Source organism: Malurus melanocephalus, unplaced genomic scaffold (genome assembly GCF_030028575.1).
Source record: "Malurus melanocephalus ecotype Western Australia unplaced genomic scaffold, MMel_1.1 scaffold_23, whole genome shotgun sequence".
In the NCBI taxonomy this organism is placed as follows: domain Eukaryota; kingdom Metazoa; phylum Chordata; class Aves; order Passeriformes; family Maluridae; genus Malurus; species Malurus melanocephalus.
This window is the reverse complement of record NW_026623255.1, coordinates 847,764-869,913: the sequence shown is the minus strand read 5'-3', so window position 1 is coordinate 869,913 and position 22,150 is coordinate 847,764. Positions and strand designations below refer to the sequence as shown.

The 22,150-nt window shown below is 40.6% G+C and overlaps 2 protein-coding genes across 3 annotated transcripts in view; both read left to right on the top strand.

Annotated features, from left to right (window-relative positions):
* Positions 1 to 2,009: 2,009 nt before the first annotated feature.
* On the top strand, positions 2,010 to 19,611 carry SNX3 (sorting nexin 3). 2 transcript variants are annotated; one of them, XM_057390143.1, is made up of 4 exons: positions 2,012 to 2,292; positions 14,835 to 14,930; positions 15,312 to 15,436; positions 18,902 to 19,611. In XM_057390143.1, exons 1-4 carry the CDS (start codon positions 2,131 to 2,133, stop codon positions 19,005 to 19,007), a joined length of 489 nt encoding a protein of 162 aa, XP_057246126.1. In that variant the 5' UTR covers positions 2,012 to 2,130; the 3' UTR covers positions 19,008 to 19,611. The 2 variants fall into 2 exon arrangements, with proteins under 2 accessions (XP_057246127.1, XP_057246126.1); XM_057390144.1 differs by lacking the exon at positions 15,312 to 15,436 and having other exon boundaries at positions 2,010 to 2,292; positions 18,902 to 18,961.
* Positions 18,775 to 22,150, top strand: part of SEC63 (SEC63 homolog, protein translocation regulator) — a 155,798-nt gene continuing 152,422 nt past the window's right edge. The window contains exon 1 of the mRNA XM_057390140.1: positions 18,775 to 18,779. The gene's annotated coding sequence lies outside the window, so the exon portion shown is untranslated. The remainder of the gene's footprint in view (positions 18,780 to 22,150) is intronic.

The window sequence follows — 22,150 nt, the reverse complement described above, 5'->3', positions numbered from 1 at the left end:
CTTGCAGGACTTTGCTTCTCCCCTACCTTCATTCCTTCTCCTTGACTCATTAGCCAGTGTGGYATTTACATTTTCACGTGGTATAAGGGGGGCTCTAGTCATGAAGCTGGTGTCTTCCCCTTTGTCTCCCAGGTCAGAGGAGTTGTATTTGACCTCAATGAAAAAAACAGAGATGGAAGACATCATCAAATCACTGCAAYCCCTTTATATGCCAATGCTGTTCACAAGTGGGCACTAAAAGAGTCACTCTCTGTAGCCTCCACATGGCTCTCCATCACCAGTAATCCCTGATAGGAAAAGCAAACAGAATAGTGGTGCTGAGRTGGTGCACTGTGAGAAGAGCATTCAGCTTAAGCCTCACTCTTAGTATTTACCCAGCATGAGAACAAATTCTTGATTCATCACAGACTCAGCAGCTTCCCAAATGTATGGTAGTGGACACTTTCTAACAAAAAACTTAAAACAGATAATGAAATCAAGGCTTGGCTAGGAGACAGACAACATATTATAGTTAAGGCAACACCAGTGCTCTGTTTCTTTTTCCCATTTGCAGTCAAATGTGGCAGCATAGGTTGCGTAACAAAAGCTTATCCAGATGCATATGTAATCTCAGCAGAATTAATGAGTTTTTTCTCATCTTGCTGCACGACCAGTTTAATAACTAGTATAACTTAGGTAAGGCTCCCTTCATTCCTGCTTCGTGAAAGTCTTGTCAGCTCAATTTCTGTTTATAATTATAAAGTGAATAGTTGACAGCTATTAGTGGAAAGAAAGGAAGGTGCACTAGTAAGTGGGAGAAAAAACCTTGAAGGTGCAATGACAAGGAAATTCATAGAAAAGTAACCACGCAAACCACTCATGGTACACTGGTTATGGGGATGAACTAATTTTGTACCTTGGCATCATCTCTGCTTTCTGATTACCTTTTTATTAACACAGACAACTAGACTTATTAACTAGACTTGCCAGATGTTAATTTTGAGTCTCCCTGATGTGACTTGTGGGCAGCCTGCCATTTTACCTACTGCCTACACAGATTTTTGGAAAAAATATCACTAGTTTTCACACAGTCTCATTCTACCTGGGCAGTAATGGAATATCATTAGAACTCTTTCATAAGAAGGAAGGAAAATGATATATGCATTTAATCATTGGAGGGGTACTTTTAACAGATATTAAAAAAAAAAATCTGGAAGCCCTCCAAGATGATAATTTAGAAGTAATAGCAGATTAATATGATTTCTATTCACTGATTTTCTAGGTGCATCAAGGGGGTAAACACTGAACTACTTTGGGAAATGTTTATMATAAATCACCACTTGCTTAATCAGATAATGAGAAATAAAGACTATGTCTTGGAAGGGGACAATTCTGTCGGCTCTGCTTCTCCCTTTCATTCTTTCTTYCTCTGTCAATTTATTTTAATAACTCACTCTGTAAACGCAATTTTCATTTCCTATCCTTTATGAACTCTTTAGCTTTGCAAGCTACGAAGACATAAAATCTGGTCCCGTTGGTAATATTATTATTAAATGTGTATCATTTGTGAAAATTGCAGTAAGTTTTAAAAGGTTTAAGGCTACTACAGGCAACACCGTCAGCTTGACCGCAGCTTGGGTCAGTGACTTAAAGACTTCGTTTTCAATACAAAGCTTTTCGTAGACATCTCCTCCAGTCGACGTTACCCGGCTGATTCCMTTTACCTAACACCTTGCATATCCAGCATTTCTCACCCACTCTTTTCATTCCCCGAAGGATGGGAATCTTCCATCCTTCCCCCCTTCCAGTCACACCCCCCAAAGCCCACCGGCACCGCCGCCCGCGCCCAGCCGAAAGGGCGGACGGGCCCGACAAACCAGCTCTCCCGGCCAGCGCTCCACGCGCCCCGCGCCCGCCGGGATGTGTAGTTCAGAAGGCGGGAGGCCGCGCCAGGTGTGAGCGAGCGAGGCGGTCCCCGAGAACTACATTACCCAGCATGCCGCGCGCGCGCGCGGGCGGTGGGCACGGTGCGCGTTGCCGGGCAGTCAGCTGTGCGCGGGGCGGGCGGTCGGGCGGCGCGGGCGGCGGCGGTAGCAGCAGCGGCTCTCGGTGTTCCGTCGCTGGCCCAGGGGATAAGGCGCCCGCTCCGCCATGGCCGAGACGATCGCGGACACCCGGCGGCTGATTAGCAAGCCGCAGAACCTCAACGACGCCTACGGGCCGCCCAGCAACTTCCTGGAGATTGACGTGGGCAACCCGCAGACAGTGGGAGTGGGCCGCGGCCGTTTCACCACCTACGAGATCCGCGTCAAGGTGAGGCAGCGCCGGCCCGGCCCGCGAGTCGGGTTGGCGGTGTCGAGCCCTCGTGTCGCCGGGACTGGCCGGGGTGGCGGTGACGGGCTCSTGCCGCCTTGTCCTTCAGGACCGTGTCACGGCTACTGCGATGCGCGGCGCTGGGAGGCGGTGGCAGAGCCGCAGTGGACTCTCCGTCCTCGGCTTGGGGTTGATAACTCTGTGACGGGCTCCTGGTAGCTTAAGGCAATGCAGTTCGGTTCAGATAACCAAAGGACAAGTGGTCTTGGGCTCTGCTTTGTACAGCTTGTYCTCAGACTGAAATATCGCTGTACTTGTGAACAGGTACTCTGTCTCCAGGTAAATAGAGGAGGGCAGACTCAGCTCTCTAAGGTGGAGTAGTATGGGTGGATCTGCCCTGAGGAGGAGGTCAAGTTCGGGATTCCAGCGGCCTCAAAAAGTACATAGAGAAGGTGTAAATAAGTCTAGTGGGCACATGCGCTACATCAGAGCCAAGTGAAGTGATAAGGTRCATGTGTATGGGGGAGGATCTCCTGTTTTCTTTTATACCTGAAATAAAATTGTAGTGTTYAATAAATAGGGCTGTTTCTCATGCTGCTGTCAGATACTTCGTAGTAACACTAGAATCCTACTTAGCTGGAAGGGCTGTGTTCACTGACTTGCCCCAWAGGCTGGTAGTCTTGAGTTTAAGAAAAGCTGTGTGAAGTCATTACTGTGTTCCCTGGCCTTTCTAGTTTCATAAACAGAGCCCAGAGTAATGTTAAAAAAAATGCAGTGTCTATAGCATAGTCCTTGGCTGTGGCTGGTGGGGATGTGAGGCAGGGAACCCTTTTTGATCTACATTGCCAGAAATAAGCTAGGTTGAGAAAGCTGGTATCTTATAGATTTTTTTTTTTTAATAGTTTGTGGTTGCGTCTGCTGCCTTGTATAGCTTGACTCTGTTACAGCTGGTTGAACCTGGTCACTTGTTGTAGTCAGTAATAAAGGAGAAGCTTCATTGATTCCCTACACACATTCTCTGCAATATGAGTTCTTCACAGGAGGGAAGGATACAGCTGAGGGCTGCTGCCTTGGTCACTAAAATTCAYGGGACAAGATTTAACCTTGTGTGKATTTTCTGGTTTTAAAGGTCTAAGTCTCCTGATTAGTGTAACCTTACTKAAAAAAAGCAAAATCAGCTGCAATCTAATGCTGCAAGAGAGGATACTTCTTTATTCCTGATAGTAATAAAYTGTCGTGTTCAATAGCTATTCCTGTGTTTCAGGATGTGTCAATGGAGCAGGAAGAATAAACTGACACATTTGTAGCCTATGTTTGGCCTCCAGATTTGTGTTGCATTGCATTGYCCTTATCAGAACCCTAGCAATCCACTTAGAAGAAAGATGTAATTCTACCTTGCTGGAAAGTATTTGCACCTTAAGTTCCCGATGACGTTTCTTTCCATGAGACTGACCATTTGGAATTGCTGAATCCAGGGAAGATGATACAAAAGGGACTTAGCCATGATGTGGCCTTGGGAATAATAACAATTTTTTAAAATATTCAACTGAAGTTCTTTGTCAGAAAGGAAAGCAGAAAAACAGGTTTTGACACAGGCTAGTCTTAGCCCAACTGCTGTTTAGGGTAGAAAATTCTGGATTCCTGTTGTAATGAAGACCAAGAATGATTTGTACAAATGTACACTGTGATAGTACTGTGACCTTCCTCTGTTCTTCCTCCCAGTCTGACTGCTATGTAAACATTGCATCCTCCACCCTCCTTGCTTGCATCTGTACATGCCTATATACAAGACTGTCTCTTGTAATGTATGATCATTCTCTTTCTGGTTATGCACTGCTGTACATGTAGTTCACAGTTACCATGAGCTGTAAAAYTGAGTTTTATGTCTCTGTGTGCTGGAAGGTTACAGAGCAGGTAATACAAGTCATGCAGAATTATGGTCACTGTCTAATCTTGTATCAGTTAACTGCTTCTCAGCAGAGCACAGACCATGTCACTAATATGCAAGTTTCAACACAGAAGAAGAACTCAAATTTGAATTGCTGTGGTATTGTGTTTGTGAAATACTGGCCTAGTACTATAAGCTGCRTGTTGGACTGTGGCTGACAATGGCCAACTGGCCACTGTGGTTTGTCAACTGCTTGTGGTCCTAGAAAGTAASAATGTAGCAGCTGATATGCAGTTTCCCCCAGCAGTGCTGGTAGTAGCAGCAGAACAAACCTGAGAAGATGGTGTGATGATATCTGTCATACCTGGAGAGCTGTGTCTTCAAGTAACACCAACAGTAAAATGTTAAGTGTGCAGAAATTGATGGCTTAATTGCTGCCAAAGTCTGGCAAATTCYAAAGGACAGCAGCCTCATGTTACAGCTGGAGATCATTCTAAGCAAGAAACATTATCAGAGGGGACACTGAAATTCAAGTTTGCGTTGAGACAATTAGACTTGTACCATGGCCTTGGTGTTTACAGACTCTGTAATTCTATCTTTATCTGAATCTCAAAGTTTAGCTTTTGGAGTTTTTGGAAAGACTGAGCTTGCTAGCAGACTCTTGAACTCATATCTGATAAAAAGTAYCCTGCAAAACATATGTGTTTGAAATATTCCAGAGTTTCCCCCAAGCTTTTATTGGCAAGCTTTCTATTGGTACTGCAGTTGAAGCATATCTGTTGTCTGGAAAGYAGTGAGTGGAACAACTTCATCCTTTAGTTCTTGTAATGCTCTACTCATTAAGTTCTGGTGGAAGTTGGAAAGCCTAATGGGGAACTCTAAAGTTTTGGGTAGATTGCTCAGCAGTTCGCTACTGYGTAAGCAAGTCAGTAGTATTTTGGAGCTTAGGAAGGTTTGTTGCAGCGAGTGTCTCTGTGCAGAGTGGTTGTATGTTGGGATAAATGCAGGGTGTTTTGAGGAGCATTAAAGGAGTCTTGAGAGTGGTATTGCAGGTAGGCCCTATGCAGTACTTCTAGCTGGGCAGCTTCACAGATGGACAGTTGGCCAAAGTATTGACTTTCTGAGCYCCAATTTGCATTAAATAACAGTCTGTTCTTGGCAAGCTGGACAAGGTGATGACAGAAAGGTTTCCACTGTACCAACCCCTATAAGGCACACRGTGTGGCAGTGTGCCACTACAGTGCAGCCTAGCAATGAAAGTCAAATGTCTTGTTCAGAAATAAGTGATAGAAAATGCTACCCTGCAGTGCTAAAATGGCAAATTTGAGTGGGTCMTGTTTTTGACAGGGTACTTGAGAATTTGCTTTCCGTCAGCAGCATCAGGCAGTGTATTTSTACCATTCTGAGGTGTTCTTTGTGCCTGAAGGCTTAGGGTGAGCTAAACCAGGAGTGATGCAGTAGGGTGTAAYGGTTCAAGTGCTCTTTCTAGTGAAATAAAACTTGATAAAGTACTCATCTCATCTAAATGTATCTAGAGGATCACAACAAGGTGACTGTGCAGCATTTAAAACTAGCATAATCAACTAGACTGCCTGCTAAAGTAATAAACTACTCCATTAGCCTTACCTCTTGAGGAAAAGTGTGAACAAAAGTCAAGTTCTCAGTGTAAATACCTTTGCATGCTGTTTCTCAAAAGTCCTTATTAGCTCTTCCCTCCCTCTTGTTAAACCTTTTCAGGATGGGTTTGTTCAAGTCAACACTCTGGAGTGAGGGCATGCRAATACCTGTTACTATTTATGGGCTGTAAGCCAGTCCTCTCTCAGAATTCCAGGAAGCAAATGTAGAACAAATTGCAATTGTCATACTATCATTCTATAATTTGTGTTTTGTCCTCAATCTGGTCCCGAGTATCATTTGTCTTCTACTGTAGTTGAGATATAGTTTTCTTGATAAGTGGGTCAAAAGGAAGGTCTTTGCTCAAGCAGATTCTAAGCAATAGCTTCAGTTGTTAAATCCTTTAAGGAGACAAGACTTAAGCTTTACAAGCTAACTCTGATCCAGTGACTGGTGAGACATGTCAGAGCCATACACCCAGTGTAAAGGCAGAGCCACAGGTGATAAGCACTTTGGTTAGAATACTATCAACAAAATATATCAGTTCCAGGAACTTGCTGCATTTTGGGAAATATCCCTTTGGTAGCCCTAAGAATAGCTCAGAGCATGGTGCTAGTAACRCCAAACTTGTGGGTTCAATCCCCATATATGGTGTTCACTTCAGAGCTGGACTTCATGATCCTTGTGGATCCCTTCAAACTCAGAATATTCAGTCATCCAGTGAATCACTGTTAACACCAAATAAACTGTTAACACTATATCTTCTGGTTTTGTATCTGTAGAAATAGAAGTGACTTCTGTGCTCCACATTTTGGTTGGGTTTGTTACCTAGACTAAAAAGTGAAATCATYTGTCTACTGTTAGTGAGAACTTGCAGAGAAGTCATCAATATTAAAACTGACAGTTAGAACGATAATAAAATACTTTTTATGGGAGTTATTTGTCCAAGTAGTTAAAGTTTTGCATCAAACCGAAGCCAAACTAAAAGCCTTTGTCATCTTAATTATGTTTGTTAATGTTTAGTGGCCTGTTGCCTCTAATTAGTATTATTAAACTTGGCACTTAGGTATACCTTAGCTTTTTCCATAGTGCAGTGGCTTGTCTTGAGGTATAGAAAGGAAATGTCTTGCTGTGCTTCCAGATGTAGTGAAATGCATTAGTTGGGTGGTGCCAAAGCTCTTTAGGGCACCAGTCAGGTTTTCTGTATCTTCTGTAGACCTGCTGAGGTGCTTGACTTTTAGGTCCAATGTGGGGAAGGAAATGAATGCATAGGCTCTGAARTGCCTGCAGTGTTAAGAATAGAATTGGTTTCAAAGGATTGGGGAAGTTTATTTAAGTACTGCTGAACTCAAGCTGCTTTTGAAAGTTCTGTTCTCCCCTTAACCAAATTTTCCAATTGTGTTTGGACACAATATTTACACTTCAGTATGTTTATAGTAGTCTGACTTGTGACTGATTGGAATCTGACTGCTGTGATCAAATCACGTCAGACTAAGATGAAAAATTAACCAAAAGTATAACTTGCTTAGAAAGCACTTGTATTGTGCCATGTTTTGCAAATTGGTGCTCTTGATTTGATGAATGTGTTTTTGAAATGTTCCGTCCTTGAATGGTACCAAATCTCCTGTCCTTCGTGTTTGGCAGGGTTTGAAGCTGCAGATTCTTCCCCCACCATGAAAAGAATCAAATCTGCCCTTCCTGTGGTTGACTTCTGCATTGTACAATTTAATAGTTGAAGCTTGTGGTGAAGTCATGACTAAACACTGACTCAGTGTGGATGTGTTTAGGGATGCATAATCAGCAGTAATTCTCTATTTTTCTACTACTGCAAATCTTGCATCACACTGCAAGTCTGCTCTGACTGTAGTAAATKATGCTTTTAAAACCCATTCTAGTCACCAGTTAGATATTTTCAGACTCCTCTACAAAGAATAGAAATGCAGTGATTCAGGTGACTCTTTTCTGTTCTACAGCCCATGTACTGCACATTTACAAACATTAACTGTTCCTTTAAGCAGTAATTCAGAAAAGAATAACTGGAAGGCTAAGAATTTCCAAGGACTGACTAGGGAGGCAGAAAAGTAAATGGCTTGGAGGAAAGAAATTTCAAAAGTGGGGAAAGTGGATTTACTCTGAGCAGCTGGGTTKKTTTTTTTTTTCTGTAGAGGTTTGTAGTTAAACTAGGTTCAAGAGGCTGGTCCAAAGGTAGTGAATTAGTTCAGCAYTGATATGTGTTACTGTGTAAATAAAATAACCAAGTCTCTGAATAGTGTTGCTTATTAGTTTATTAGTTTTACTGGTGACTTGCACTCCTTTTATTTCAGTGCATACAGTGCAGGCCTTGATTGTCATGTTTTAAGATTGCACTCTAGTACAGTGCAGAACAGACCAAATCAAATGGAACAATGACTAATCTTTGTAGGACAGATGGCTGTGATCCAGGTAGGCATGTGATGCCAGGGAGTTTTGATACGTGCTTATTTTTAGATGSCTTGCTGAAAAAGTGTCAGCTTGAACTTTAGAGCAGTCCAGTCTCTGCTTCTTTTCATGTGGGGAAATAAGTGATGCAGCAGAAGTTCATGTCTTCTAACAGTAAGGGTAGCATTTTATTTTAAGTGTTTTTTCACTCAGTAAAGTAAGGCCAGTTGCATTACTGGAGTCTGTTAACAAGTACATAATTCAAATACCCTGTGAAGCTGTAGCACTGAATGAAGGGTCTGAAGTTGCTATTGTTGCTGTAACTTCTAACGTAAGAAAAGATGGAGAAGCCCTAACCTTCTGGTCAAGGTATAAAAACAAGTATTTTGCCAACTCAAGACTGGTCCATGAGATCTTCCTTCTGTGGCTATTTCTTGAAAATCCAATTCAAAATTTGTTGTGCCCCAGAAGATTCTCCCTTATGACAGCATAGTTTGTGTTGGCCATCAAAGCCTATTTGAAAGTATGACTATAAGCTAGGGTATAGCAGTTTTACTCTAAAATCCAGAAGGGAATGAAGCTATATATTAAGTGATTTAAAGCCACCTCTAGACCTGGGAAAAAAGCTTCAGAGATGATTCTAATGGGCCGAAGCTGTAGCACCCTCTAAGTGTCAAGATATGCTGCAAATGAATGAACAGGAGTTAGAAGCCTTTCTATAGCTTTTAGTGGCTACTTAAGAATGTGTTACTGCTTCAGTAAAACTGGAATTATGAAGAGGATTCTTTGCTACTTAATAGACCCACTTTTAAACTAGTTAACTTACTGCTTTTTTCCTTGCATGTTTGAAGTAAGGGATGCTGGATTATCTCTAGCTCACAAAGCATGTAAAAACTTCAGTTCCTGATAGAAAATTAGCAGCTGCAGCAATTCACTGAATTTGACTGTAGCTGATGGATGTCAGTAATGATGCTAAAGCATCAACTTAATGTGATCCCTGTTGAGTCATTCCTAATGAGGAATGAGTATGAACATTACAGTAGGTCAAACCAGAGCCATATGGCTGTTATATCTTGAATTGTGTAAAAGTAGCATTCCTTTCTCTTTCAAATGAATATTTGGTATTTCACGGGAGGTTTAGTTTGCTAACCCTGATCTAGAGTTACTGGTTCTGTCTGGGTGTTGTAAAAGTCCATCCAAATGTGTCCTTAAAGCAGGCTTCTGTTTTCATCTTTGGCTTCTGAGGATGGAACCTGATGAATAAAGAATCACTAAGCAATCTGTTTTTCGTGACTCATCCTAYTTAGAGTCTTTTGACTGTGGCACATCATAATTCAGCTGTTTATGATGTTGTTGAACTTGATCAGGTGATGATAGATGCTTTTTGGCAAAAATACAGACATCCCTGTGATCATTTTCCAGAGATCAACTCTGGATTCAAAGCATTGGATTTGGCAAAGCTTAATTCCTGTCTAAAGACTGATTGTAACACTMTATCATTGCATATCTATTAGGATTTTGCTGCCTTAGTCTTTAAGGGAGAAAACATCCTGTCTCCATAGCTCCAGTACTGTGGAGTGGGAAGCTCAAAAGTTCTTGGTATAGTTGAAGTCAGCATTGTTTAAAACTTGTATGGTCAGATTTTTCATGTTCTATTAACTTTATATATTTTTAATATGATGATTCTTCAGTAGATCTGGACACCAAGTGGAGAAAAGGGGAGGTAGAATTCTATTTTGATGAAAAGGACTGAAACTTAGAAAAGTAACAGTCTCTAGTCTGACATTTTGCAGTAGGAAAAGAAACTTTTCTTCAGTAATGTACCCAACAAAAATCTAAACTTCTAGAAACTGAAGTTTAAAACATGTTTTCCTTCTTTCTTGCTTTTTATAATTGTAGGAAATTGAGAGGTAGCTGCTTCTGTCAAGTTGGGAAGGAAACAAACCACTGGCAAGGTTTCTGCAATAACAGTGGACTGCTGGAGCCAGTTTCTTGTCCTAAAGGATAGCAAGCTCATGCGTTAAGAAAATCATAATATGTTTTTATCTACCCTGAATGCTACTTACTGTGATACCCCAGAGCTCCCACTGACTGCAAATGTAGCCAAAGGGTGTAGGCTCTTGACAAAGATTACACTTTGTAATAGACAGTCAAGATGGTTGAATTTAGCTTGTGCGAGTCAAAACCACAAACTTTTATCAAAAGCGAGCTGTGTGCTTTCTTTTTACTCTGTTTTAATAGAAATAGAGTTCCCTCAAGGCTACCATAACCTACTTGAAAATGTCCCATCAAAGTAGGTGCTGTGGCAACAGTGCAGCTTTATTCTCAGTTTGTGAGGAGTGGGAGACATGGGAAATCCAGTGCTGCTGCTGAAAGTTATGGTGGCAGATGAAAAAATGAATCAAATTTGCCTCAAACTATGCTGAACATCATCTGGGGAGTTTCTGGTATTTTGGGGCTGGACTGGGCTGCAGGCATCATACAATCTTATGGAGTGTTAGTTTGCTCTTTTAAGTTACCCAGATACTATTTGCATTTGATTTATGTTTGGAAACAAACTTTTGGAAGCAAGTCTGACTATTTGCAAGACTTCTTCCACTCAGTGAATAAGCTAGTCTAAAAACTAAGACTTAAAAATGGCTTATAATTATTGTATTAATGTAAACTAAGTATGAACTAAAAATTACTCTAGTTTTCCTCCTGCATTTAAGATTATTTGTTTACTGGAATGGCTGCATTGGATAACTGTGTATCTGAAGCTGAATGGACAGTTATGACTAGCATTCAAACTACTTGCATTCTGCTTGTGAAATTYTCTTCACTTGCATATAGAAACAATTCTTCAACTTCTAACTGGGCATAGCTTGGGGAGTGACTGTAGTAAGAGCTGGAAGCCTGATACCTGATTATCTAAGCTACTGTTAGGACTGTTATTAACTTCTGAGGTGAACTGGGACTCTCATGAGCTTAGAGTCAAACTCAAAGTTGAGTATGTTCCTGCTTACTGTGAACACAGATTTTGTCCTGCAGTCTGTTAGCAAGGAACCACTGCTTCCATTACTAGTTTGTTGAGCATTAGCCAAACRACTGTAGAAGCTTGTTTGGCATGTGAGTGGAGAAATGCAGGAGTGACTTAAGGATCTGGGTTTGTCACCTGTTGTTTAATTGTGTAGTGTAACTTGGCACCAGTTTTGACAATATTTATTCCAGTGTACTGGCTGGCCATTAACTGCCCCAGCGGAATACAGACTATTTGACAGTAGTGAGAGAAAGCCTAATGTGTCTACTTACGGTCTAATAAAGAGACAGTGCTACACAAAATGTGTCTTGACTTAGCGTCTTTCTATGTTTTAGGATTTTGGGCTGTGTGGGACTTSTGTAGAGCTGGTTTGTTTGTGCTTCTGCAATAGTGCTTTATCTGCAATTATGACTAGTGACTTTCAGTTGTCTAGTGTCTTGGGTGATGCATAATCCTTTCAAGTTGAAGGCTTGGATTCAAACTGCTAAGCAGCATGATTTTGGATTAGGAAGTTGTTGGACTTTTTTCAATAAATGGTGTAATTATTACACTGCTGTGCTGAAGAAACAACTGCTGCAGAAATTGCACTGAATTTATCACAGGAATGAGCTGTGCACCAGGGGCTGTTCCAAACTGGGTCATGAGTTTTGTGATAGTAGACTTTGCAGATCAGCAGGTCAGAAAGCTGACATTATAATGCTGWATGAGCATGGGCAGAAATGCTTGTRAAAATGAGAGTAGCCTGACTTCAGTTTTTGTGCCTTGCTCTCATTTTTGTTCTTGCAGACAAATGAAGCACTGGCAGTGCTCAGAATAGCTGTTGGCACCTTAGTGACTAAACAGGAATAACTTAACCTAAAATGTCCAGGAGCAAATAACATTTTTAATAGCCTGCAGGGGCTTGAAATTACACTTTGATAGAAAGTTTCTGCTGAATCTTCAGAATTGTCTTCTACCAAATTCTTGTCCAATGAAAGCCCATGCTTCAGGATTGTCTGACTTGCTTAATGAAAACTGTCTGTCCATGGTAGATGGAGGCAGTAGGGCATGCAGAAGTCCATCCTGCTGAAGGAAAGGGTGGTCTTCTCAAACAGTGCAATAGTCCTTAGTGACAAAGGCCCACACAGTAACTTCAGATGTGCATATGGCCTGAATTAAAAATAGGGACCTAAGATGTAAATAGGTTAAGCAGTATAAAACAGGCCTCCCAAACTGCATTTTTAAATCGATCCTTCCTAACAGCTGCTTACCTGAAGGACACAGCTCTATCACTACTTGCTTCTAGAGGAAGGAGAATTGCTGCAGTTTCTGGTTTTAAGAAACATTAGGTTTAGTACCTGATCTCAACAGATAACTCTAGTTCACATCCACACCAAAGGCCAGCTAACATGTACTTTCTTTTAGCGTATAGCTGTCAAGTTCTGACTCRTGAGGCACTTAATTTAGTGGATGTCTTTTGACATACTTTTTGGCCTGCACATTTTCAATGCTTATGATCAAAATTTGAGATTTTTCAACTAGCAAGGAACACAAAGGACTGTCCTCCAACTTTCTATCTGGGCTAGCATGTCAAAAGTTCAAAAGGAAATATGAAAAGTAAAGTGAGCTCAACTGGCACTTCTGCCCCCACATTGTACCTGTAAGCCTGATATGTTATTTAGAGATTAACTTTATAGACTTGGTGCCTGGAAGCATGAAAAGAGTTCCTGAAGACCTGGGAACATATTGTTTTTTAGCTGCCTTTATCCAGTTCTAATCCCTCTTTTAGTAACTTGAGAGGAGAAATTAGTATTTTCTGCAGGTGAGAACCTATATGTTAAATATTTTAAAGGACTTTCTACCTGAGACACTGACAAAGAGTTTATTTTGTAATGTGTAATGGTGAACTTTGCTGAAAAAACAATAGTTGAAATCAGAGGAAAATAATCCAGTACTTAGCTTCTAGGAATCCCCCTCATGCACTCTTGGGACCTAGTTATATTCACTTTTGAGTATTCTTATCCTCAAGACAGGAGTGTTTCTTTATAAAGCCTGAATTCTGATGTAAGTCTTCAGTGGAATTTTATTATTAGTTGCTAGCACACTCAACAATATTTTACCTGGGAAAGAGAACTTAAATGCCTTTAAACATTTAACAATAAGATACCATAACAAAATACTATTCTATACTTCATCACTTGTAAATTATGAACTAACTTGCATAATGTGAAAGTAYACAACTGACTTAGTAAGTACTTTGGTGTGACCCAAAGTCACACCTGCCTAGTGCAGGAAAATATCTCTGCAGTTAAACAATTTCGAGCAGCCAAAAGTATTCCCCAGTGGTAGCTTAAGCGTAACATCCTACAAATTCTRTTGTACAGGGGAATACACTCAAATTGTGACCAGATCCTGAGTTAGATGGCTATAAGATAAAAACCAAAACAACAAAAAATAAAAGGCAGTAGTAGCTGAGAATGATTAGTGGAYATCTGCCAGCAGGAACATGAACGTTCCCATGTGAATGTGAGCYTCCTAGGATGATCCCAAGAGTCTTCTTGAAAAATAGGCTAAGACTGTTAGCRAATATGCAGTCTGACAACAGTAGGCATTATTCTGAGACTTCTGGTTGTGTAAGGTAATTACAGGCTCATGGTCTTGCTTTTAGGCAGTCATAACTCCTAGGAACATTTTTGTAGTGTTCTAGCCAGGATGTCATTAGGAGAGGACTCTCTCAGTGTTTACTTTTACAGTAACATGCAAGTTGGACTGCCAAAATGGGATAACATTGGACCCCAAGAATGAACAGAAGTAATAAACATGAACACAAGCTAGTGTAGACTTGTATGAGGGTGCCTGTATATTTACCGTGGTCTTGTGCAGCATTGTAGCCTTACTCTCACTTCATGTCCCTTTCAACCGTGTTAGGTTTGGGTGCTGCCTCCTAGCCTTGTGCAGCGAAGTTCTCTCTAATCATGCTCTACTTGCTTTAGCTCCATAGCCAAACAGTGGGGTCTCCTCAACATTGAATGTGTAATACATCTCAGTCTTGTTGCCTTCTTTGGAGCTACCCAAACTTGACAGCTTGTGCTATCAAATCTTCATTAGTCCTGGGTGGATTCACTGTAAGACTTACAGTGTTTGCTCTTAAAGATGTTGGAGACCATGTTGTATCAGGGAATAGAAAAGTACAGGAAGTTTGGTTAATGTCCTGTGCTGATATCTGACACATTTTCTTGAGTGCAATAAGAGAAGCCTGTGTGGAACAAGACTTTGTTCCTGCTTCCCTCTCCACTTCCAATTTTGTACATACGGGGAATCCAGCTCCTKAGACAGTAAGAATAGCAGATGCTTGTGCAACCTTAGAAACATCTCAAGTGGCCAGCAAATCAGATATCCTGCTTGGTGATATGATGACAAAATACCACTGATTGGGATGCCATATAAATGTTAGAGGCACAGCTGACTCATGTAGTTTAGAGCTTTATCTCTGTTTCTGTATCCTGAGTGTCAATACTGTTGTTGATTAAATGGAACTAATGTGTAACTTAACAGCTTGGTTCTTTCTTCTGCTTATCAAAACTTCTAATCTGYCCAATCAATAGCTTGTGTTCTTGTTTTCAGACAAATCTACCTATCTTCAAACTGAAAGAATCTACAGTCAGAAGGAGATATAGTGACTTTGAATGGCTAAGGAATGAACTAGAAAGAGAAAGCAAGGTGAGTAAAGCAAAAGGTAAATACAAGTCCTCACAGACACACAAGCAGTCATGATGCTGAAATGTTATCACTATGTTATAAAGCATGTATCATATAAAGCAGATGCTATGGTTGAAAATGCCCAGAAATAAACCAGTGTGTCAGTCTTTTTATCAAGCCTCYGTACTGCAATGTCAGAGGCTTTTTGTTTTAATGGTTTTAAGTTAATTCAGGGTTAAACTACTTGAATTAAACTTACCTCTGTGGGCAGGTACTGTTCTTCTCTGCTCATGTTTTATTGCTTCACTGGGARTGTGACTGATGAGTTGGGTCTTCTAGGAGGAAGACGTGGACGAACTTGCTTACAGGCTGCACTTAAGGATACTTCTGTAAATCTTTCAGGTTGTGGTACCACCTCTACCAGGAAAAGCTCTTCTACGTCAGCTCCCCTTCCGAGGAGATGATGGTATATTTGATGATTCCTTTATAGAGGAAAGGAAGCAAGCTCTTGAACAATTCATAAACAAGTAAGTGTTGGTTCTACTTATTCAGAGACAAACCTGGAACTCAGCTCTGGAAAATTGAATTAAAGCTGCTAATCCTTTTAAGAATGGTAACTGCACTAGGTTCAGAATATTAAATTCCACATAATCGTGCAGTAGGACATACTAACATTACTCATCCAGTGTGTCTGGATATCTAAGTGCTTACCTGAACAGCTGAAACGACTGTTAGTGTTGTCATAAATTTATGCAAATTGCTCCTAAAATTATMGTGTTTAAAATAGTTCTACTTTATAATTTCTGGAAAGGTATCCTCCAACTGGATGAACAATGGAGCTTACAGTGGGTTTACAGCAGTTTGCTTTGATTGAAGGTGTGAGGTATTATCAGCTTGTGTAATGATGCATATTTTCTCTAATCATCCTGAGATTCTTTCTGAAGATACAAAAAAACTACTCGGGGTGTGCACACATAGTTTGAAATAGACACTTTGGATTTTGTCACTGCCTTTTAAAGGGTGATCAGAAATTACAGTGACAAAAACTTATGATTCTTTTTCCATCATCTGATACTACTAACCACTACCTGAATGCTGACCTGAATATCTGGTTTAATCACTTTAACAGTGTGGATCCAAACAGTGGGTAAAGAGTGTTGTCAGTTAACCAGCTCTTCTGGTCTCTAAAGTCAGTGCTGTTCAGACCAGCCCGATTTGGGACTTCTCCCTCAGAGAGCTCAAGTCTATCAGTTCTACTGGCATTCTAAYCTTGTTCAATAATAATGCTATTTAACAGGAACAGAGGATGCCTGTGACTTATGCCAGAACTTATGAAAATATACTTGTCAGTTACTAATAGTTCAGGCATGTGTCTTGGAGTTGCAAGTGACTAGTTTGCTAAAACTGTCTGTCTTGTACAAGTAAGTGTGACCATAGAAAATCTCTGAAGTTTTTCTTCACAYAGTTGCCTCTTAGCTCAATTTAGAAGTATTGCTAATGGTTCTGAGCAGGTAAAATGCTTCAGACTTGTCTTTTTGTTGTTGAAAGCCAAGTGGAATGAAAATCCAAGGCATACAGTAGTAAAATGAAATGTGTTTGAGTTTTTTTAATTCTGTAAAGCCAAGGCAGTCATGACTGTGAAGTACAACTTTTATCCATGCAGTCTTGGAAGTCTGTCTTAAATTGGGAAGTGCACTTACTGAAAGCTTTCTATGTTGAATCTAGCAATGTGCATGGAAGTGGGCTATTGGTGTTCTAAAGCAGCTGATGTGAAACAGTCATCTTACCTTAACTCTCTGTAAAACTCCATGTAGCTTACAGAAATGGAATGGCCATTTTATGGGTATCCATTTTTCAGTCCTGCTGCAAGTAATAAATTGATTTTGTGGAAGTGTAAAACTTATTGGTTAAGTTTTCCTCCACTGAAACATTAAAAGAAGATTAATGTAGATTTTGATACATCTGGAATAAGGCTTTCCAGGCACAACTCATAGCTCTTTRACTCATCAGTTTGTTCTAATGGCATGACCAACTCATTAAGCAAATAATACTAAAGTTTTGAGCCATGTGGAAGCCTTAAGTCTTCCACCAAATACTCTGGGCACTAGTAAACTTTGACCTGTTAGTCCTTTGCACAGTACATTCACATTACTGCTTTCTCAAAGCTGATCTTTACTTCTAGAATGAAAGAGTCCCTCTGATAACCGATACCTCTGGAACAAAAAAAAATTTGGTACACCAATGCTGATTCTTGATATCGGGGAGTGTGAGATGGGTGTCGTGGAGAAGCCTTGTCCCTCTAGATGTAAAATCTGAATCACACCAGTGCAGCTTACTTGAGTCATCTCTCTTGGGCCAGTTTGCTGGCACCACCATCAATACTGCATACTGTGACATTAACAAGGGTGATTATGTCTCAACTCTCTTGTCTGCCTCAAGCTGAATTTGAGACACATGAAAATTCTTGAAGTAGCAGTTGCTGTGCACCAAGGTATACCTTGGTGAGAAATATTGAGGGAAAGCCAGTTCAGAGTGAAGTATTACAGTGAAACCAAGAGCTGAATCAGAGATAAGATCTAGTCTTGCAATTCAGCCACCAATTTTCAAGCCTTCCTGAAGGGGAGAAGAAATACACTGCTGCCTCATCCTCTTCTATGTATCTTTTCCTTGAAATTTAACACCAGTAATTTCATTCTGATGGGGTAAGAAATTCAAACTAGTTACTCTAGCCTGTCATCCCTGTGAACTAGTGCTTAAGACTGCTGGCCATTTAAGAGAACCTGCCAAGATGGATAGGTTTTATAACTGCACTTGAAATAATCCATCAATACCATATAGGAGAGTTCAGCTTCCTCATTATTGGTCACCCTCAATGACAAGGGAGTATGTCCTGTGGTGAAACAGTGATAGGTAAATTTGGAAAAGAGGCACAGAAGTACTTGGAAGTGGTACTGAGCCACTGGAGCTGACTATGCATTACATGTGTTCAAACCAGATACATTCCATTACGGGTAGAAATGTTCTCACAGTTATGGAGGCCACAAGGCTTACACAAGCCACCCTTGGGAGGATGGGGGACTTTGTCTCCTAAAGGAAGAAGTCTGTTTTGATTGACCAAACTGGATGTAGTTTTTTTCAAACCAAACTACATTAGGTATTCATGTCCATAAATAATGAACTTTTGGGTATCTGATTCTTTTGGACTTTTACCTACACAGAAATGTGCATGGTATTTTAAGGGTTCAAATGCAGTACCTTGTGATTTCCTTCCAAGTTTATGTCTCCTAATTAAGTTTCAGCTCCTTTGCTGTTAAAAGCACCGTTTTTCAGTTTATATGTGGAACAAAGCTAAATCTGCAGTAGATATGCTGTTGACTCCTAGAACAGACAAGCTCTGTCTCCTGCGTTTCAAGGCTACCACATGTGCAATGAGCAGAAGGGGCAGTGCTCCCTGGCTTTGTGCAGTGCTGCCCATATCAGGCCAGGACGCTGATCCCAGGGAGTCACTGCCCAGAGCAGTGCCCAAGCCTTTGGAAAGCCTTCGCACCCCCTGCTGGAGCCTGGCTTCAGCTCTGCTGGGRCAAGCTGCTGCTCAGTGACGCTGACAACTGAGGGGATAAGTGGCCTTTAGAAGGGTGTCCTGTAGCAAAGATGTCAAGACCTTTTAAAAAAAAAATCCACTTGCCTTTCTTAGCTGTAGATTTCCTAATGCTAGAATGAGCATTTACTTGGATAGTCCCATCAATTGCAGGTGACAGATAATAATGTAACATGCTTCCAAGTGATCAGACGTAGCTCAGGGTTCCTGTGGACTGGGGAAGAGTGTGACAAATCTTGCTGCTAGACAGCATTCTACTTGCCAACAGTGAAGTAAAAGTGGGATCTATGCCCAGGTRCAGAACAATAGGTTATTGGTACAAAACCTCTGATCTGCTAGATAGCTGCAGTAGGCTCAATTGGTTCACACTAATGCTTGTTTTTTTCCTCTCCAGGGTTGCAGGCCACCCACTGGCACAGAACGAGCGTTGTCTTCACATGTTCTTRCAAGATGAAGTAATAGATAAAAACTACACACCATCCAAAATAAGACATACTTGAATTCTAATAGCTTTTTCACAAACATTAGTAGTTCTTAAGCTTGGTTTTAAGAGGTTGTAGTTTGTTTTTTAGCATGCTGAGGATGAACAAGCACGAAGTCTCCACTAACACCAGTACACTGCTTGGTCTTTGCATATGCTTTATGGCATTTAAGAATTCACTTGTCTTCTAGCTAAATTTCTCTGAATCCTTGATTTAAGAGTATTATACTATGAAACCATCCACCCCTTGYAACGTCTCGCAAACCTTTCCACTATTATTTGCAATGACTTAACAATGTTTACTGACTTGGCCTTACTTGAATTTTCACAACTGTAGTGTCACATGTTCACCTGTATTTCACTAAACTGCTATGCTGTTTCTGAGGTAGTCACCTGTGTGAACATATGTAGAAAGACTGCTTTATTTCTGATATCCTGTATGAGAAACACTTATGCAATTGTCTTCAAGCTTGTAAAACACTTTATATTGAAGTAATGAGGGAATTATCTTTATATTCTGTAAGAGGAAAAAAAATCAAATTTATATACTAAAGTAACTTGTCTAAAGTTTTGAAATAAAAGTGAAAATGCACTTCAAATGTTGTCAGTCTTGACCTTGAGCGTGGGATGTCTCATGTTTTCTGAGAAGGAGGGGCTTGACTTTACTAAGTGAACTAGTGTTGCTGTGATGCTCTTCCACAATGTAGTTTGGTATTACTAATAGCCAGCATTAAGTACCCTTAGACACTTGCTCGGTGGGTGTTAAAGAACATATGAAGGTATTAAGGGCTGTTCCTGTGTTGTGGAGCCAAAATTGGAATACCATTCATGGTAGGCAGTCAGCAGATCTGTGACTTTAATAACTTTGGGACAAGCRTACCTTTCTAGTTGGCATGAGAAGCATCAATATAGCTTAAAGTAGCTAGTGAAAAMCATGCCATCCTATAGAGAAAGGAATGTTGACATAACCTATGTTATAACGTCATTCCTAGATTAAAGTAGCTTTGCTCAACAAATAGAATTAGGAACATGAAGTCAAGCAAGTCTGCTGTAAGATGCGATCATGATAGACCACTTTCCTAAACACCAAAGGAGGAAAAACTGTAGCATTGTGCTTGTTTGACCCGTGGTGCAATGTAGGTGCTGGATGGCTGAACTGCAGTTCACAAGTAACACTGCTGAAGTTGTGTTTTACACAAGAAGGAAGTAAGCTAGAGAAGCTTCCTTAGTCTTCCAAATGTGACTTGGAAATTATCAATCCAGATGCTCTTGAAAGCAAATTCCAGAACACTCTAGTAGCAATCTGCTCTAGTGTTTTGTGTTATTTGGTAACTACGTGTTAACTTCGACTCAGCTCTGCTGCTTTTTTCCTTCTTACGACTCTTATCTCTGTAAAGAGCATCCTACAGACTCGCTGGCAAAGTTAGTAGCTTCTTTTAACTATGACCCTTAACCTCACTTATGGAAATCTGAATGTACAAGACTGAACTGCCAAAGCAGTGATGGCTGCCTGGATTACATGTAGTACTAGTGATTAGCTACACTGAACAGATAGATAGATAGATAGATAGATAGATAGATAGATAGATAGATAGATAGATAGATAGATAGATAGATAGATAGATAGATAGATTGTTTGAATAATTGCTCTTTCCACCTCGTGCTTAACTAAGACTGTGCTGATTCTCTCTAAACATTCTATTCACAAAACCAAGGACCAAAACCGACAGTTCATTTGCAGCCCAGACCTGTCACTTTTCAAGATGTTTTTGGTAATGTAAAATAATATCCAAATTTCCTTGTCCTTGTCGAATCACCCCTAAAAGTGGAGTTACTCTTGAAAAAGGGGAAAGAAGGGTTAAATGTGTATGAAGTTTCATTATGTAGGTTTAGATACAGAGTAAGGTGTTACTTTTCTCAAATGTTATTTTCRGAGAGAAGCTTCTTTCAGAAATGGAAGTAAAAGTAAATGCCACATCTTAAACCTGAAAGATGACACAATCTGTATAATTTGCCATTTAAAAAAAACCCAAAATATTTAAGCTGAAGAGGGAAAAACTGCATGTTTGATATCAAAATATTCCTATTTCTAAAGTGAAGACTTTGGAACATTAGTCTCTTAGAATTATAGGAGATTTGCACAGCACTCTGTGATCTCACCTGGCCTTTAGTACTTCAAGGCTAGCTAGAGACCCTATTTCTTGTGTAGTGTAACTGGTTCTGCTTTGTGCAATCTGCAGTAGTGGGAGCAAGATGTAGTCTGAGATTAGCTGTGCCTAAAGCACAGGTATTTGGGCATTGTTCCCAGCTTGTGAGTCTGCTCTGCAGCTGAGCTAGGTCTTGCAGGTAAAAGGATGAGATATGGGTGTGGTCCCAGTGCCCTGCCTGCTTTGCCAATATGCTCTGTTTTGTCCTCTAGCCTGGGTGCTGTAGGGACTGGGACTAGGACAAAGTGCAATGTGATTGCCTGGGTACCTAGCAGGGTGGATGCAGTTCATGTTCATTGCTGCTCTGGGACAGCAGCATGAATCTTACTGAAATGAATATTCAGTAATGGGTTCTGTGCAGCACTGGGCTCAACTTCTTTAGCTCATAATCTGAATTCTCRTGAAGTTGATTGATTTTTCTGCCCTATCAGGTCCTTTTTAGTGTAGAAAGCAGAAAATGGTTGAAGGTTATTACAGGTGCAAGAAGAATGGATTATAAAGTGTTTGTTGGTTTCTTTCCAAGAATGTGCTGTGCCCTGTGGTAAGTGCATTCTCAAGTGGTCCGAACTAGTATAGAAGATGTTTTGAGATCCTGTAGTCTGTGACTCATCTTTTGAATATATGGTATGGCTGTCTTGGAAAAGATAGAATGTGAGAGCCAGCAGATTGCAAATGGAAGAGAGCTGGGTTTAAACTTTGAAATGTGAGATTTTTGACTTTGGAAGTCAGCATTGCTGGGATTTCACTTGTGACCTGTATTCCTTGACACTGCAAACCAATGAGCCATCAATACACACAGTACATTTCCACCTGTCATTTTAGCATGCATGGCCCTTTGGTTACTCGTTGCCATATGAACAGTGCATTTCACTCCTACTATTAGCAGCTTGTTCTGTTGAGTGGTAGTTGTTTCYTTCTTTCCTTGGTGTGATTATGCAGTTAGATACCTTAATAA